A 17,937-nucleotide genomic window follows, 5' to 3' on the forward strand; every position below is an offset into this window, starting at 1 on the left:
CTGTAGCACATTATTCTTGGGCCAAATTAGGGTCTGATGTCTTGGGGCTAAACTCTTAGGCCTTTTCTTCATTTAAATGCACAAAGGCCTGGAAGCAAGTCTCTAAGCACAGTTCTCTTGCAGTATCCATCAACCTTAACAGAGTAAGGAGCTATAGCCTTGCTGGTCTGATTCACTTCCCATTGCAAGCTGAGAGGAGCTGATGAGTAACTGAGCCTAGGTCTCAGTAAGTGCCAGAACCCTGCAGGGCTAATATGCCAGGATCCATTGAGCCTGGTACACAGAGCACTGATTACTTCCTGGTTTCTGATTTTGGTGGGGTTAGGGACAAGTCTTCAAGGCTTTTGTGTGACTCCTCCCCTCTCGCTGGACATTGGCTGGCTCCTACAGAAGAGCCACATAGAGTGACTCTATTTGGGGACCATATTGCCAAGTGCTGAAACTTGGTGACTGCCTGGGCAAGGCCTTTCTGCTGCACTCCACAATCATAAAATGCTATTTGAAAGAAGAGCCTTCAGATACCATTTAGTCTGTGTTCATAGGCCTTCTGGGAATTGGGGTTACCTGTAAAGAGCAGAGTTAGAGACAGGTGAAGCACAGGTCACGGTCCTTTTGCAGAGCAGCCTATGGAGATGTGGAGTGGTTACTCAGACTGTCATTGTGGTTGGAAACACTTGATCCATGCACCCTTTTTACTTCCTTCTTGTGGCTGTCAGAGATCACTGCTGAGCAAGAGCCCAGCATGACCCACTTACATGGAGACACTGAAAGGAAAGGGTCTCCTTGTATTTGAGGAGCTGAAATGTGAAAAAGTTAAAAGAAGTGCTAAAGATAATCCTGACTTATCTCCAACTTCAAAAAATTAATCAGGACCTTTGATGGCTTAGAAATGTGTTTTCTAGAGCTTGTTTCTTAAGCTGCAATAAATCATTCACTTTGGAACATCTTACCTCTCAAAGATAATGTCATGTAGTACTAAAGACAGAATGGAGAGTTATAAAATTGATTAATGTAGAATTTTGGGATTTTTAGATCTTTCCTTTTAAAGTATTTTCCAGAGGGACTCTTGACAGAAACTGGGAGCTGTTTGGGTCATGAGACTATGAACTTTCTATGACATTGAATTTAATTTAAAAGTGCAACTGGGTAAATTTTCCAAACTAATAATTTTAACTTTTTTTTTTCTTCTTCTTCTGTGCTTTGGCTTGGTCAAAATAGTTTTTTCCTCTTGAATAAAAATGAAGCCAACTTGACTTAGGTCAGAAAAATACTTCTGAAAACCAATGAAACCTATTACTAGAATACATTTTACCAACATGTGGACTGTTTGTTTTTAAAAAAATTCAGCCTTAGTACCATTGAAATGCTGCCCTGATGAAATCTGAGGCGTTAGAGCTAAAATATAGCTGTGCATTCTAGCCAGCCCCTTGAACACACCTGGAGATGTGATTATAAAGCAAATGTTGATTGGATCTATTCCTTCAAAATTTGGTCAATGGGAGAATGTCTTAGGAGGAAACAAAATTATTATTTTTACTGGTATGCAAAGAATTAGGTTTTGTTATGGTTTTTTCATTGTGGTAGGCTTTTTGGTTTGTTTCTCTTCCCCTCTCTTTTCCAATTCCGCTCCTACCATCTGTTCTTCCCCCAACATAGTCTCCTTTCAGCTTTCATACATGTGAGGAAACTCAGCTCAGTGATTTTTTTTTTAATTTTTATTTATTTATTTGAGAGCGACAGACACAGAGAGAAAGAGAGATAGAGGGACAGAATGGGCACTCCAGGGCCTCCAGCCTCTGCAAATGAACTCCAGACGCGTGCGCCCCCTTGTGCATCTGGCTAACGTGGGACCTGGGGAACCGAGCCTCGAACCGGGGTCCTTAGGCTTCACAGGCAAGCGCTTAACCGCTAAGCCATCTCTCCAGCCCTCAGTGATTTTTTAATAAGAAATTAGTTACTGCTCCCCCCCCCAAAAAAAAATCCTATAGTGAGTTTAAGTTGCCAGTGGGTCTTTATTTTACCCTGTTGGTCTTGCCTGACCCAACAGTCTGGGTTTTCATTTCAGCTTCTCTGTTTCTCCACCTGAAGCCTTTGGCAATCAGGAAGCCAGACAAGGCTTGTCGGAGCTGCATTTCTTCCCATGAATGTCTGCTTTCTCATCCTGGTCACTCCAGTGTGTGTGGGGGGGCCAGGAATTCCAGAGAGGTCCATTGGCCATGTTTCTCTGTGTGTCCCCACTGTGCAGTGTCTGTTGGCTGTGCAAATTTTCACTTTATCTCCATATTTGTGTATGCAGAAACTCATGACATCCCAGATAGATATGTGGCTTCCTGATTTCTCTAGCCACAGACAAGGGAGGGACTGACCAAAGCTATGCTGAAAGTGTTGGTCTTGTCTTATTTTTTGTTATTATTTTTAATATTGTTTTATTTAGTTTATTTATTAAAGAGAGTGAGAGAGAAAGAGGCAAATTGAGAAAGGGAATGAGTATACCAGGGCCTTCAGTCCATGTAAAAAATTCCAGATGCATGTGCCACCATGTGCATCTGGCTTATGTGGGGCCTGGGGAATTGATCCTGGGTCCCTTGGCTCTGCAGGCAAACGTCTTAACTGCTAAGTCACCTTGCCAGCACCTGTCCCCCGTTTTTGCTTTTTATAAGAAGGCAAAGTTCAAAGTAATTAAGCAACATGTTAGGGCATATCAGTAAATCTCAGAGGGCTGGAGAGCTGGATCATTGGGTAAGGTGGTTGCCTGCAAAGCCTAACACATGAGGCTTTCAATCCTCTATTGCCCACATGGAGCCAGATGTACAAAGTGGTGAATGCATCTGGACTTCATTTGCCGCAGCTGGAGGCCCTGACGCTCATTTTCTTGGTATGTATCTCTTTATCTCTATCTGCTTAAAAGCAAGGGGAAAAAAAAACCCTCATGACAGACAAGGAATCCTGAGATTGCCCTGTCTCCTCTCCCAAGAGGGTCCCACTCATCTGCAGTCTGGGCCCAGGGCTCTGGACAGGCCCGGCATTACATAGCAGCGAGTAATGAGACTGCTGGGGACTTGTCCCTCAACATGCTTTTGGAAGTACAGTCTGTTTTTACAAAAGTAAACCCCCTTTTGAAAAGTGGTTGACTTTTTTTTATAAGTACAGCTCTTTGGGGGACTTGTTTTACTATGGGTCATTAAGAATTTCAAATTAACTCCAGTCTCTGACAGATAGATTATTATAGGTTTAATAGGTCTTTGAGCTTGGAAGTGTGACTAATTACATTTGTTGTTCCAGAAAATAAATTTTTTGGCTTATTTGAAAATGTAAAATATGGGCTGGAGAGATGGCTTAGTGGTTAAGCGCTTGCCTGTGAAGCCTAAGGACCCTGGTTCGAGGCTCAATTCCCCAGGACCCACGTTAGCCAGATGCACCAGGGGGCACACACGTCTGGAGTTTTTTTTGCAGTGGCTGGAAGCCCTGGCGTGCCAATTCTCTCCCTCCCTCTCTCTCTCTCTCTCTCTCTCTCTCTCTCTCTCTCTCTCTTTCTCTCTCTCTCTCTATTTGCCTATTTCTCTCTCTGTCACTCTCAAATAAATAAATAAAAATGAACAAAAAAATTTAAAAAAGAAAATGTAAAATATTCTGTGTATAACGTGTGTATACATATTTTTGTGTGTGTATATTATAGTACTTATGAGCAGGGGATATAGATTAGTCGGTAAAGTGTTCGTCTTGCAAGCATGAGTACATGGGTTTAATCCCCAGAATCCATATAACAAACAAACAAACAAACAAAATCAGCCTGGTAGGAAGATGGAGGTATGTGGATCCCTGATTCTTACTAGCCAGCCAATCTAGCTTACTTGGTGAACTCCCATCCAATGACAGATCCTATCTCAAAAAAAGGGCAAATATCACCTGAGGAAAGACTTCCAAGGTTTTACTCTGGCTTCTACATGTGCACACACAGACATGTGCCACCCCCTCATCCACATCCAAAATTTACTTAGCATATATGATACACTATATAAGATGCATCATGGACTGTAGGTTAGACAGATGATGTGGAAGCAGGAAGACATACATACCAATCTGAGAGAAACGAGTGAATGTCTCCTGCTGTAGGCATTGTTATTGATTTCTTGTCCTGTTCACACATGGCTGGAGTATACTGGAAAGGATGGTGAGACTATTTCCAGAGCCCAGGACGGTGTCCACCTGTAGCACCGGGAGCTCTGTTTCTAGTCAGCAGAGTGAGAATCACATTGCCTCACCTGGGAAGAATCTCCATAAGGGGATAGGCAGTGCCTCAGGACAGCTGTGGGAGGACCTCCACAGAATTGAGGTTGCTACCCTAGAACCTTCCCTAGGTGCTCTCAACTCCTCCAGCCATAGCAGAATGGGGACTTGTTCTCCCTGTTGTCAGAAGGGGGTAGTCCATGTCATGAGCCACATGGAGGGATAGCTAACTATGGGAAATCTGCTCTCCTGACACCAAATGCTCCCAGAGCAGAGGGAGAGGCAGGTAGAACATTAGGACCCATGGTCTAAAGGAAGCCACCCACTCCTAGCTAGATTTAACCATAGCATCACATGGGACAAGAAGCCAGGATTACATGAGGGCATCTCATCATCCACATCACATATGAAGCACACTGAGTCCCAAGCCCCACAGAGCCTGTGTCAGTGTATGCAGATCGCTGGGCTGATGTTGCTCTGACCTGCATGTTGCACAGGAGGAGGCGGAGGAACGGTGAGTGCGTCAAAGACACAGGTGTGGTTGCAGTCAGGTTCTCATTGCTGGCAGAAATCACCCAACCAAGAGCAGCTTTTGGGAAAAAGAGGATTATTTTGGCTTATTGGCTCTAGGGGGATGCTCCATGATGGCAGGGGAAATGACAGCATGAGCAGAGGGTGGATCCCTGGCCAACATAAGGTGGGCCATAGCAACAGGAAAGTGTGTCAAACACTGGCATAGGGAAACTGGCTATAACACCCATAAGCCTACCCCCAACAATACACTGCCTCCAGGAGGCTTTAATTTCTAGTTGTCATTAGCTGGGGAATCTAACATCCAGAACACCTAAGTTTATGGGGTCATGTGAATCAAACTACCACAGTTGTCTTGCAGGGCTGCTAGGTAGAGATTACAGCTTGGGATTTCTGGGATCTCTTGGCAGCTGAATCCTACAGGGGCACCCCCTCCTCCACATGCTGTGTCCTCTCAGCTGTCCGGCTCCACATGCCTGTCTGAACATCCAACAACCAGGAACCTCCTTAGAACAGCAAACATGGAAACCATCCATGAATAAGACAAGAGCTACCATTCCTTATTCCTTCAGTGTGAGGAACATCTTGAGGGTCGTACAGTATCATACAGCAGCTCAGGCAATGTGGAATGTAGATTCCTAACTCTGGAATTCTTTCACTGTCCTGCTGTTGGTACCAACACGGTCCTTTTGTGCTTTTGATTAACTCAACCTGTTTTGTTTACTATTATGTTTTTATTTTACTTTATTTTTATTTGTTGCATCTGTGAGCGTGTGTGTGTGTGTGTGTGTGTGTGTAAGCCAGAGGTCAGAATGTCTTCTTCTGTCAGTTATCCTTACTGAACTTAGAACACACAGATTAGTGTAGACTAGCTCACCAGTAAGCCCTAGGGATTCCCAGTTTCATCTTCCCCAGCGCTGAGATTGCAGACACACGCTGCCACACCCAACTTTTATTTGCCTTGCTATGGACCTAAACTCAGGTCCTTTGGCTTGTGCAACAGGCACTTTACCTACTGAGATATTTCCCCAGCCCCCAACTCAGCTTTTTAATGAAAGAGGCAGGGGTAGTTATGTTGGATTAGTTGGCAGCCAGCCATGGACACTGGGCCAAGTTCATCTTGTCCCCAGTCCCAGCCCCAGGTTTTTCCAGATTCTTCATTTATAGATTGCTAGTCTGCTTTTAACCCCAACAACAAAGGCCAAGTATAGATGTCACAGACATGCAGAGACTGTGCGATCTACACAGTCACCATCTGGCCCTTTAAAGAAGTTTGCCAGCCTCTGCAGTAGGTGGTTAGATCAACCTCAAGGTTATGCCTCATACCAGCTTCATCACATATGACTTCCCTGCTTATTAAAGGAACATGGATCCCTCATAAGGGTACACACATGGGCCATGTGTGAAGTCAGCATGCTGCAGCCAGTTACTTGCTACCTCCAGGCCAGTGCTGATTTGTTTCAGTAAGGTTTATACCCCTACAGCCCTAGCCCGCTGTGGGTCTGCAATGAGTTAGAACTCCCACCTTTGAGAGCGGTGAGCCAGCCAGAGGTCTGACTGTCTAGCACAGGGCTAGGAAGTTTGTAAGCAAGCATTTCTTTTGGCCTTCTTAAGTGCTCACAGCAAAATTCAGTGTGCTCTAGATTTCTTTCTTAATACCAAGTGCCTCCTGTAGCCCTTTACGAGAAGCTCCATCAGCATTTGGCCTGTGATAGCTCTCTGGAGAGCGCCACTATCCCATGTGTTCCTATTCTACCATAGCTAGCCTACCACACCCAGGGAAGACTAGATGTCTGCTGGACAAGATGGAAAGGGAGATACACAACTGGCTCACTGTGAAGGGCAGCTCACGACTAGTTATTAAAATGCATGTAGTTTTTATATAAGGATATGAAGGAATAGTAGTGTCACTGTACTTGCTATTTTTGAAACTAAACTTCCTGGGCTTGGTTGATGGCTCACTGGATAAAACACTTGCTGCACAAGTTTGAATAGCCTTGAGTTGAGATCCGTAAACCCCAAGTAAAGGTCAAAAGCTGTGGTAGGCTTCTGTAATCCAGTACATCTATGAAGAAATAGAGATACATGAATTTTCTGGAAGCTAACTGCCCAGCTTGCTTGAGAATGGAGGAGTGAACAAAATACTTGAGATGACATGGAAGGCAAGGGCAAACTGAAAGTTGTGATATTTGCATTCATGCAACCCCATTGTCACACAGGAACACACAGGAAAGGGAAAAATATCTTTATCAAGCTACGTTTCTATGGTGGTTTGATTCAGGTACCCCCCATGAACTTAGGTGTTCTGAATGCTAGGTTCCCAGCTGAAGGAGATTTGGGAATGATCACCTCCTGGAGGCAGTGCAGTGTTGGGGGCGGGTTTATGGGTGTTATAGCCAGCTCCCCCTTGCTAGTGTTTGGCACACTCTCCTGTTCCTGTTGTTGATCACCTGATGATGGCCAAGGGGTGATGATCGCTCTGTGCTCATGCTGTCATTTTCCCCTGCCATCACGGAGCTTCCCCTCAAGTCTGTAAGCCAAGATAAACCTTATTTTTCCCACAAGCTGCTCTTAATCAGGTGATTTCTGCCAGCAATGCGAACCTGACTGCAATAGTAATGTTGGTACCCAGGAGTGGTATCATTTGCTGCTAGACTCTTGATTGTGTGGCTTTGACCTTTTGGAGCTGATTTTCTAGAGGAATGTGGAAGGATTTGAAACCTTGGCCTAAGAGACAACTTGTAGTGCTGTAAGTACAGCTCGATGGACTATTCTGGTCCAAGTTGAAAGACCTGAATGCAGTAAGAACTATGGACTAAGAGTTTTGGCTTATGAGAAAGAGAGTTGCCTGGACTGGGCTAGAAACAGTTTGTGTGAGAGGCCTGCTATTATGCCCATGTCCTGAGAATTCGTATAGCATAGAAATGGACTGGTGTGAGCAGAGGGTTATGGCACAGAAAGAAATCTTTAGGCTGAAACTGCTGTCTGTTCAGCTGCCATTGAAAGTTTTTTTTTTTTTTTTGTTTTTGTTTTTGTTTTTGTTCTGGGAGGTAAGTTTTCACTCTAGTCCAGGCTGACCTGGAATTCAATATGTTGTTTTAGGGTAGTCTTGAACTCACAGTGATCCTCCTACCTTTGCCTCCTGAGTACTGGGATTAAAGGTATGTTACATCACATCTGGCTTAGAATGCAGTGTTTTGAAGGGGGCTGAGTGCTCAAGGAGTGTCCCGTTCTTCAAAGTCTGCTTATTACCTCCTGGATTAACAGATTAGCACTCTGCCTAGCATTGTGGGGTATAAGAAATGCAGAAGAGAGAGAGTCATTGAGTTTGCAACACAGTCTTGTGTTTTGGAAATGGCCATGAGCAGTGTGAAGCAGTTTTGCTGGATTCCTACATGGAGACCCCATAGGGCCATAAGGATGAATCATGGGTTGCAGTGGAGACCCAGTGGAGATACCTGGACCACGAAATGGCTGCTAAGGAAAGCTGCCAGCCCAGATGAAGTTTTCAGGACTGTGAGTAGCCTAGCTGAAGGGGCAGAATTGTAACTCCAGAGACTTGTAGCTGGTTTGAATTATCAGACTTGGAGATTTGTCACTGACTAGAGTTGTTGGACTTGAAGCTACAGAGTTTGATGTTTGTCCTGGCTGTTTTAAATCTTGTATTGGTTGAATATTTTTTGCTGTGCCCAGTGCCATCTTTAGCAGTATGAATGTTTATTCTGTGCCACTATAAGTTTTTGAGGGATTTTCTTTTTTGGTATTACAGCTCAGTTAAAAGACCTTGGATTATGGGAATGTTTGAACATCAGTAGGATTGATTTTAAAAAATGTGGTGACTTTTGAAAGTGGGACTGAATGCATTGCATTTTACATCATAGATGGTTATCAGTTTATGGGGGTGAAATGTGATGGTTTGAGTCAAGTGTCCCCCATAAACTTAGGTGTTTTGAACGCTAGATTCCCAGCTAAAGGAAATTTGGGAATTAATGCCTCCTGCAGGGAGTGTATTTTTGGGGGCAGGCTTATGGGCTTTATAGCCAGTTTCCCCATGCCAGTGTTTGGCACACTCTCCTGTTCCTGTTGTCGACCTTATGTTGGCCAGGGGGTGATGTCCACCCTCTGCTCATGCCGTCGTTTTCCCCTGCCATCATGGAGCTTCCCCTCTTAGTCTGTTAGCCAAAACAAACCTTATTTTTCCCACAAGCTGCTCTTGATTGGGTGATTTCTGCCAGCAATGAGAACCTGACTACCACAGTTTCTTAGTAGTGTGGGCTCCCATTTGAAGTTAGAGCCAGCCTGGTGAAGGATTACTTTCACCTAGCAGTTAGCTGGTGGCTTAACCTCAGACTTGGAAGGGAAGATCGTCTTGGGTATGCGTGCCACACAATTAGAAGACTGCCGCAGAACAAAGTGTAGTGAAACCCAGTACTCCATGAGCTGACTTAAAAAAATTAAAAATGCAGAGAAAAATCTAATCCAACCATCTTCCTTCCCTCTTTCCTTTCTACCATTTAACAAACATTTCTGAGTGCTAGCTATGTGTGAGCCTGGGGCTGCCTTTGGGAGGTGTTTCTGGGGAGTGGCCCCTCAAGCAGCCATGATGCTAGCATTCAGAGAACCCAGGTGGGCAAGTGCCCCTTCAGCATGTAGAGAACCTGAAGGGCAATAGGGCATCTCAGGAAGCCATGGGCATACTGGATGCAAGGGTAAGAAGCTGGAAGGGGCTGGGACAGATGTGGAGGAACACTAGGCAAAGGATCAGCCTTTCCTGGCTACTCATTACCTGAACCCCTCACTGGCAGTGCCCTAGAGCCTCCCACACTCACCCTATCCTGGCCCCATGACCACCTGAGTTTGATTTGCCTCTTTTGTCTCCTTGTGTCAGAGGTGCTCTTCGATCCCTGCAGGACATGGTGCCCAGCATCCACCTGCCAGGCTGTGTGCCAAGTCCAGGACATCGGGCTGCAGACCCCTCAGCTGGTGCAGTGCCAAGCCTGTGACATGGAATTCTGCTCTGCCTGCAAAGCCCGCTGGCACCCTGGTCAAGGCTGCCAAGAGACCATGCCCGTCACCTTCCTTCCAGGGGATACCAGGTACCTCCACTGCATGGAGTGCTACAAAAGTCACACAATGGGGTGCTAATGGTTCATGAAAGTCCCTGAATCCCATACCCTAGGCTCGTGTCTAATTTTAATCAAAGAATTGAATAAAATAAGAGTGAGAAGTATAATTATTTATTTATTTAGGGAAGTACAGAACTAAAAACAGACATGAGGGCTGTCAAGCCACATGGATGGCCTGGAAAAACCATGGGGAAGACAGAAAAGAAAGTGCAGAGAGCTCCCACATGTGGCGAGCAGGAACTGTAAAGAGCCCACATGGAAAGTAAGCACTTGGGGGTTCTTCCAGTAACCCGGCCCAGCTGGACCGAGCACAGGTGACACTCACTGGAAACTAGAGATCCACCAGAGATCAGGTAGCCCAGAGAGCTCGCCCTTCCCTTGCAAACATACTTACAACCTATGGTGGTGGGCCCTTCTTTCTGACTCAGATAAGCTGCGGGAAAGCTGATAGATTTGGGTTAGGGGCTGTCTCAGGAAGAGGTTAGCTGTGATGCCAAGTTCTAGGGCCTAAGCGACCAACCATAATGTCAGGAGTGTAGAAAAAGAACTCCCTCCCAGGAAGGGACTCAGGTATGGAAAAATAGGTCTAGGGAACTAGGAAAGCTATAAGAAGTCAGATCATCTTTTGATCTCTAGCAAGTGCAGACCTTCCTGCCTTCTTGCTTTCAGGGGCCCAGTCATCCTAATGGAACAAAGCCACCTGACCCCCTCTCAGTCAGGCTGGGGGCTGGAGCTATGCCTGGGACGGGGAGGGTGCTTCCTTCCTGAAGGTACCAACTGGGAGCTGGGAGATAGCTAAGTTGGTAATGTGCTTGTTGTGCAAGCATGAGGGCCCGAGGTCAGATCCCCAGAACCCACATAAAAATGCCAGGTATGATGGCACATGCCCATAGTCCCAGCGTGTGGGAGGAAACCACACATATCTGAACACATATACTTGCATGCACCTTACACATACACATGCAAATTTAAAACAACAAATGAGCATGCCATTTGGGAGGATATGGCTGTAAACACACCAGCTTCAACATATACCCAAGTCTCATTTTGACCTGTAGTTATTTATTAGAACTATGAGCCGGGTACTTTGCAGGACCCTGGAAATCTAAAACTAAGAAGTATCAGTTCTAGAAGCATCACCAGAAATAGATTCACACAGCTGCCTAAATTTCCTAGTCTATTAGAATAATGTGGCAAAACATTGCTGTGTTTCTCCCTCTACAGCCAGGTGGACCAGTGGTGTGCCCAGGTTGACTTTGTAGGCTCATTCTGTGAACCTTGGAATTTCAGAGTTAACTGTAAGAAACTGGTTATATCCTGGGTAGTTTTCTCCCCTCCACCCCCCCAAAAAACCACTATCACATAATTGGGCTAGGCAAAGTGGCCATGTTGTTGACAGAGGGACTATCATGATTACCTACTGCCCATTCAAAGGTGTCCTTACCACTTGTTTGTTTACCACACTTGCTTTTTTGTCCCCAACTCCAAGGACAGAAACCCTAGGGCCATATTCCAGTCACAAGTCCTCTGTTAATTCCTTTGTCACACTGACCCTTTCCCTGGGACACTTGGCTGCCATTTGGACTAGACTCCCATGCTGTCAGTTCCCCAGTTCCCAGGGCAGGGCTGGTGACTGTAGCCCCCACTTTCCTGCTGCATGTGGGGTGCCTTGACCATCCTGGACAGTCTGTGTTGGAGCTCACCAGGCTCTCTGTGGCTGACCATCTGCAGTCAGCGGCTATGTGTACATACATATGTGTGTCTACTGCTTGAACACTCGCAAAGACCACTGAATTTAGACCTAGGGTCTTACTTATTTTATTTCATTTTTGTTGATAATTGTATACATGTATATAATGTATTTTGATCATAATGCCCTCCTATTACCTTCTCTTGGTCTCTCTCCTTGTCCCCTTTCTACTAAACCCATTCTTCTTCCCAACTAATCCATCTTCTACTTTGATATCTTTTTAGTCTTGTGTATTTGGATGACCCATGGAGTTTAATTAGGATTGCCTGATGAGCTTGAGTGTGGGATTATTTATGGGCACACATGAAATTTACCAGTGACTATACCATTGCAGAAAATATGTCCAGCTTCCACTAACTGCCAATAAGTTCTAAGGATCTCATGGCTTCTTCCACCATCCATGATGGAGTGTTGGCATGGGGTTTCTGATGCTTCTAAACTTTTCAAGAAGTAATATACTTCCCGTGTGGCTGGATTTAAAATAATGAGCACAAGCCGGGCATGGTGGTGCATGCCTTTAATCCCAGCACTTGGGAGGCAGAAGTAGGAGGATTGCCATGAGTTCAAGGCCACTCTGAGACTACATAGTGAATTCCAGGTCAGCCTGGGCCAGAGTGAAACCCTACCTCGTAAAGAAAAGGAAAAGAAAAAGGAAAAATAAAATAAAATAAAATAAAATAAAATAAAATAAAATAAAATAAAATAAAGGCAGAGCTTGGTTTCCAGAGTCCAGAGAAGTAATTAGAGGCATCTGCCCAGGGAAGGAATTCAGCTACCTGTTTCAAAGAGAAATTCCACTTTAGGTGAGTGAATCCTAATTCTGTTCAGTGGAAAGAGCAGGAGTGAGGAAGAGCCCCTGGTGGAATGAAGGAGGCTCCCATCCCTAGCATTTCCTTAGTCTAAAACTTCCTCAGGATAGAAATAGTTCGTGTTGAGAGCTTGATGACCTATTTTTCATCCTCTGTGATATTCTAGACCTACTTATATCATCCTACAGGGTGATTTAAATAAAATCACTAGCCTTATTTTGTGGAAATTTCAAAAATTAAGAGATTTCTCGTAAAACTTAGAGTTTTTATCTCCTCATGCCACACCAAAGGGGATGTGTGTACCCATGGGGAGTGGGCCGCAACACCTCTCTGGAATGATGCTGTGAGGAAACCCATAGTTCTCACCCTCCCTCTTGTCTTCCTAGCCACGAGGCTGGTTAGAAGCCTAGAAGCTGCAAGGCATTTGTATGGTCAAGTCCTTGTTTTGCTTGTGCTCCTGTCCAGCACTGAGCAGCTTGACTCCGGCATGCCTGCCCATCCCTTGAAAACTTCAGGCTTTATAGATGCTAACCTGCATCTTATGACTCCTATCTTAATTTAGCCTATGGTAAGACTTGTTAGTAATAATAACTTTCCATGTCTTACACATACCAGGAAATTTTTGAAGGCCACTGTCTAATCCCTGCAGATTTTTATGTACAACACGGTGCATTAGCCCTACATAGTTCAACTCTTTCTGACTTGAAAATCTCCTGAGACTGGCTCTACACTCCAGTGCTCCTGGCATCTAGGCACAGTGGTTCTTTCAGAAATAGCTGGGGGGTTACATGAAAATACTGGGTTCATTGCTTTAAGGTCATATGTGAGTTTTACACACCAACACACTGTTATCTAACTTGATGGACCCTCAGGCATGAGACTGGGTGCCTTGTGATTGTGACTTGTAGCTCATTGCCACATCATCGGCATAAGGTGGATGCTATTTGTTGTTAACCAGTACTGGGTCCTGTGGGAGGACTTGCTGACGTATTCTCCCACCTTCCCCATCTGACAGCCTTGGTTCATTCTGAATTACTCTGATGGTCTGTAGTATGCTGTTTGTGGGCATGTGTGTGGGCAAACAAGTGGGTGTCAGTGCGCATGCACATAAGTGTGAGTATGTGTGGAGAATAGAGGTCGACACTGGGTATTTTCCTCAGGCACTTTCTACTTTATTGTTTGAGACAGTCTCACACTGAATCCAGAGCTCATTGATTGGGCTCTATAAGCTGGTGAGCAAGCCCCAGCGGTCCTCCTTCACTCGCCTGCCCAGTGCTGGGATTGCAGGCGTGCACTGCCACGCCTGGCTTTTATGTAGGCGCTGGGGATTTGAACCAGGACCTCGTGCTCACACAGCAAGCACTCTACCTATAGAACCATTCTCTTCAGCCCCCTGCGTAGTGTGCTTTTAACCTAAGCTGGTGACAGTTTTCTCCTGTCTTCCAGTAATAGTGCTAAAAGTGACCAGAGCTTGCTGACTGCTGGCAGGGTATATGGCAGCTCTTACACATATGCACCTAATATCTGTAAAATCTAGCCCTTATGATCCTCCTGAGAGGTCACTGCTCTCATCCTGGCTAGTCTGTTCTGCGCAAGAGCAGGCTGCGATGGAAAAGGCAGAGTACTATAGATAGGATTGGGTGGTTCTCAAGATTATGCTCCTAGTTACAAGGGTGCCCTACTTTTCTCCAGAAATTCTTAACCTGTCAACTTCAGCAATGGACAAAAGAGAATCAACCCTCTGAGCTAGGTCACACAGCCCTTATAGGTACACGTAGATCTGTGTGCAGGTTCATAAGGCACATTCACTGCTAGTCATTAGAAAAGCTGTGTGAAACCATTTAATTTTTGCATTTGTTGTCATATCCTTGAGCCAGAACTTCCAGACTGCAGTGACTATGCACACATATACATATTGAATTCTGAAAACATCTTCCTGGATTCATGCTGTAGGTTCACACACAATAATGTATGTACCCTTTAATCAGTGGTAGTGTCTCTTAGCCTTTACCATTTATTCCTCCAGAGGTTTTCATGAATATGTTTTACTCATCTTTTAAAAATATATTTTTTTATTTATTTGATTATTGGCACACAGAGAGATAGAGAGAGGAGACAGACAGATTGGAAATATCAAGGGTCTCCAGCCACTGCAGATGAACTCAAGATGCATGCACCACTTTGAGCATCTGGCTTTTACATGGGTACTTGGAAACCAAACCCAAGTCATTAGGCTTTGTAGGCACATACTTTAACCACTGAGACATCTCTATAGTCCCTTACACATGTTTTAAAAGCTAAAAACATAAGGGAGCTAAAGAGGTTGCTCACCAGGTAACATTGCTTTCCACACAAGCATCGGGGCCTGAAAGAGCATGAAGCTACCTGAGTTCAATTCCCCAGGACCCATGTAAACAGCTAGACATGGACACATGGGGACATACATACACAGAGAGAAAGAAAGAGAGAGAGAGAGAGAGAGAGAGAGAGAGAGAGAGAGAGGGAGAAACATGCCACGCCAGTCCTGTGGAAGGCAGAGACCAGAGTCGCTGGGGCTCATGAAAACTTTAAGCCCCACATTCAATGAGACTTCACTTCAAGGAAATATGCTGATAAGTAATGAAGGGAGGGCCCCACATATTCTTCTCTGGCTGCTTTGTGGGGTGTAAATACATGCATACACCACACATTTCATATATACCATACCACACTTAAAATACATGTGAAAAAATATATAAAAAGCATGAGATAGGCACCCTTCCCTAGCCATGCCTGAGCATATGTACTGCTATTTTTTATTAGTAGTATTGAAATATTGCTGTCCTTTATCAGCTGCTTTATATAAGCAGGGCATTGTCTTGTGTCCCTGTTACACATAATACTCTTGGGCTCACACAAGAAAGACTGCATGTTGGAGAGCTGTCACACAGATAGTTGGTTTGTGGAACAGCCAGCATCGGCCCCCAAGATAAAAACTAATAACCACTGCAAACTAGAGTCCTCAGGCTGATCTTTGGAAGCAAGTAGTAAGTCTTGTATTGTGTGTGTGTGTGTGCATGTGTAACTTTTTTTCTGACAGTATAAGAGTGCATAAAATTTACTATCCACCCTTTGGAACATATATAAGCACACAAATAAGGACATTGTGTGTAACCCAACAGCATTCCTTAAGCAACTCCATCATATGCCTTTGGCCATTTTCCTTTTTTGCATAGAAACCGAATTTAAATATGTGCTGATATTTTTTCCTTTTTTGCCTTAATCTGGCTTATTCATGCTGTTTTGGCTATTTATTAATTCAGGTCTGTGTTTTTTGGTTGGTTTGGCTAAGGGTTTGTAATCTTTTTTATCTTTTCAAACAACCATCTCTGTTTCAATGACTTTTCTATTTTTTTTACTTTTGATTTTAATAATTTGTGCATTGCTCTGCTCATATTGAGTTTGACTGTTCTTATTTTTCTAGGGTCCTAAGGTGTATCATTAAATTACTTATTTGGGACCTGATTGTGTGAGTGTGCATGTGTGTGTGTCTGTGTGTGTGCGTGCGCATACATGCCACAGCATGTATGTGGAAGTCAGAGGGCAATCTCAGTGTGTTGCTCCTCTCTGCTCACCCTGTTTTTGAGAATGGGTCTGTCTTGTCTCTTTGCTACCAGAAAGGCCAAATAGCTGGTTCGCAGTTATGGGATTATCCTGGCTCTGCTTATCATTGTCAAAGGCATGTTGAAATTATAGATAGACCCAAATGCCACTTGACTCCAACTTTATATGGATGCTGTGGGTCAAACTTGTATTGATAGGCTTGTGGAGCAAGAACCTTTAACCACTGAGTACTGAGATCTCTCCCAGCTTCCTAGACTCCCAGATTTCTCAATGTAGCACTTAGTGCTACAAACTTCCCTCTTAGGACTGCTTTCATTGTATCCCATTCATTTTAGTATGTTATGTTTTCATTTTCATTTGATTCTGGTAATTTTTTGAATTCCTTCTTATTTCTTTGATGATCCATTCATCATTTACTAATATACTTGTTAATCTCCATGAATTTTATCTCCTTATTCTTGAGAGGTCCTTTCATGGACTCTGTGGAAGAGCAGTGCTCCAGGCATACTTGTGCTCCCTTGGTAGGCTCCTCTGTGCAGACCCTCTTGGCATGTCTTCCACAGTTCTGCTTTCAAGATGGAAGAAGATGACGCACCCATCAAACGCTGCCCCAAGTGCAAGGTCTATATTGAGCGGGATGAGGGCTGCGCTCAGATGATGTGTAAGAACTGCAAGCACGCCTTCTGCTGGTACTGCCTGGAGTCCCTGGATGTGAGTACTGCTTGCACACGCATGTAGCAGCTTCAGGCTACAAGTTTCAGATGCAGCGATTGCCTGCAGTCCCTGGTTGTGAGTACCATTTAAGCACATCCATAGCTGCCAAGGGGTCAAGTGTGGGACCGAGTACCTGGATGTGAGTTCCACTTCCATGCACACAGTAGTCATGGGCTGTTGGTTCAGAAATGGGGTGAGAGAAAGGACCAGCCATTTCCTGAGGAGCTTGGAGGTTACCCTGTGAGACGAAGGGGAGGTGGCAAGTAAGGTTTCTTCATGTCTGTGGGCATCTTGGTGCCCTGAGTGAAATCATCAGGGGAATTCAGTCAGGAGTGCTGCATCTGGAAGCTTGGACAAGCTAAGGGTCATCCAGGATTAAAATGATGCTGAGCTTCTCAGGACCTGGCCCTGCTTCGGTACATCATAGCCTTGGTGACTGGTGACTTAATAAATAGACATCTATTTCTCACAACATTGGCTGCAGGATGCTAGAGGGTAGGCTGATCTGGGCTCCTTCCATGGCTTACTCCTCACCTGGCCATGTTGCAGAGAGAGAAGGGCCGGGGAGAGGACATGAGAGAGCACTCTAGTCTCTTCCTTCTGTTCCAAAGACACCAATCCCATCATGTGGCTCCATCCTTACATAATCACCTGAAGTCCCTGACTCCTAACATGCCTACACTGGGGGTCAAGGGCATCAATAAATTCCACAATTTCCGTGACAGAGAACAGAGGCATAGGCAGTGGGCATCCTGGGCATGAGGAAGCGTCCAGACTTCATTGACACCCATCTGTCATCTACAGGGACAGAAAACATGCACTCATGTCCTTTGTTGTCTGCCATAATGGAAATGTTTATCTAGCCTAACATGGCAGCCTTCTCCCAGCTGTCCTCTACGCCAAGCCTCCTCTGCTTCTAGGAGTGTTTCTTAACAGCCAGCCCTCCCATGCTACACATTTCCTCCATCAAATCTTGTTCACAGGCCTGTACTTTCTGTTGTTCTTTGTGGACAAAAAGCTGCTGAAGAGTGGCCCTGTCCCCCTGCTGCCTGATTCTGAAGGGAAGCCCACTAAGAGGGCCACTCACCAGTATATTCACAGTGACTTCAGACAAGCTCATAGACACACAGCTGGACACCAACCAGGAACGTTGGCCAGAGGACACAGTGGGGCCTTC

The 17,937-nt window shown here is 44.9% G+C and overlaps 1 protein-coding gene across 5 annotated transcripts in view; it reads left to right on the forward strand.

The window, feature by feature from the left end:
• Rnf144a (ring finger protein 144A) overlaps positions 1 to 17,937 on the forward strand; it is a 140,273-nt gene that overhangs the window by 105,460 nt on the left and 16,876 nt on the right. For all 5 annotated transcript variants that reach the window (XM_045143013.1, XM_045143012.1, XM_045143011.1 and 2 more), the window contains 2 exons: positions 9,647 to 9,854; positions 16,610 to 16,757. In XM_045143013.1, coding sequence (XP_044998948.1) covers positions 9,647 to 9,854; positions 16,610 to 16,757 — 356 coding nt within the window. The remainder of the gene's footprint in view (positions 1 to 9,646; positions 9,855 to 16,609; positions 16,758 to 17,937) is intronic.

The sequence above is a fragment of the Jaculus jaculus genome, chromosome 2 (genome assembly GCF_020740685.1).
Source record: "Jaculus jaculus isolate mJacJac1 chromosome 2, mJacJac1.mat.Y.cur, whole genome shotgun sequence".
Classification (NCBI taxonomy): Eukaryota; Metazoa; Chordata; class Mammalia; order Rodentia; family Dipodidae; genus Jaculus; species Jaculus jaculus.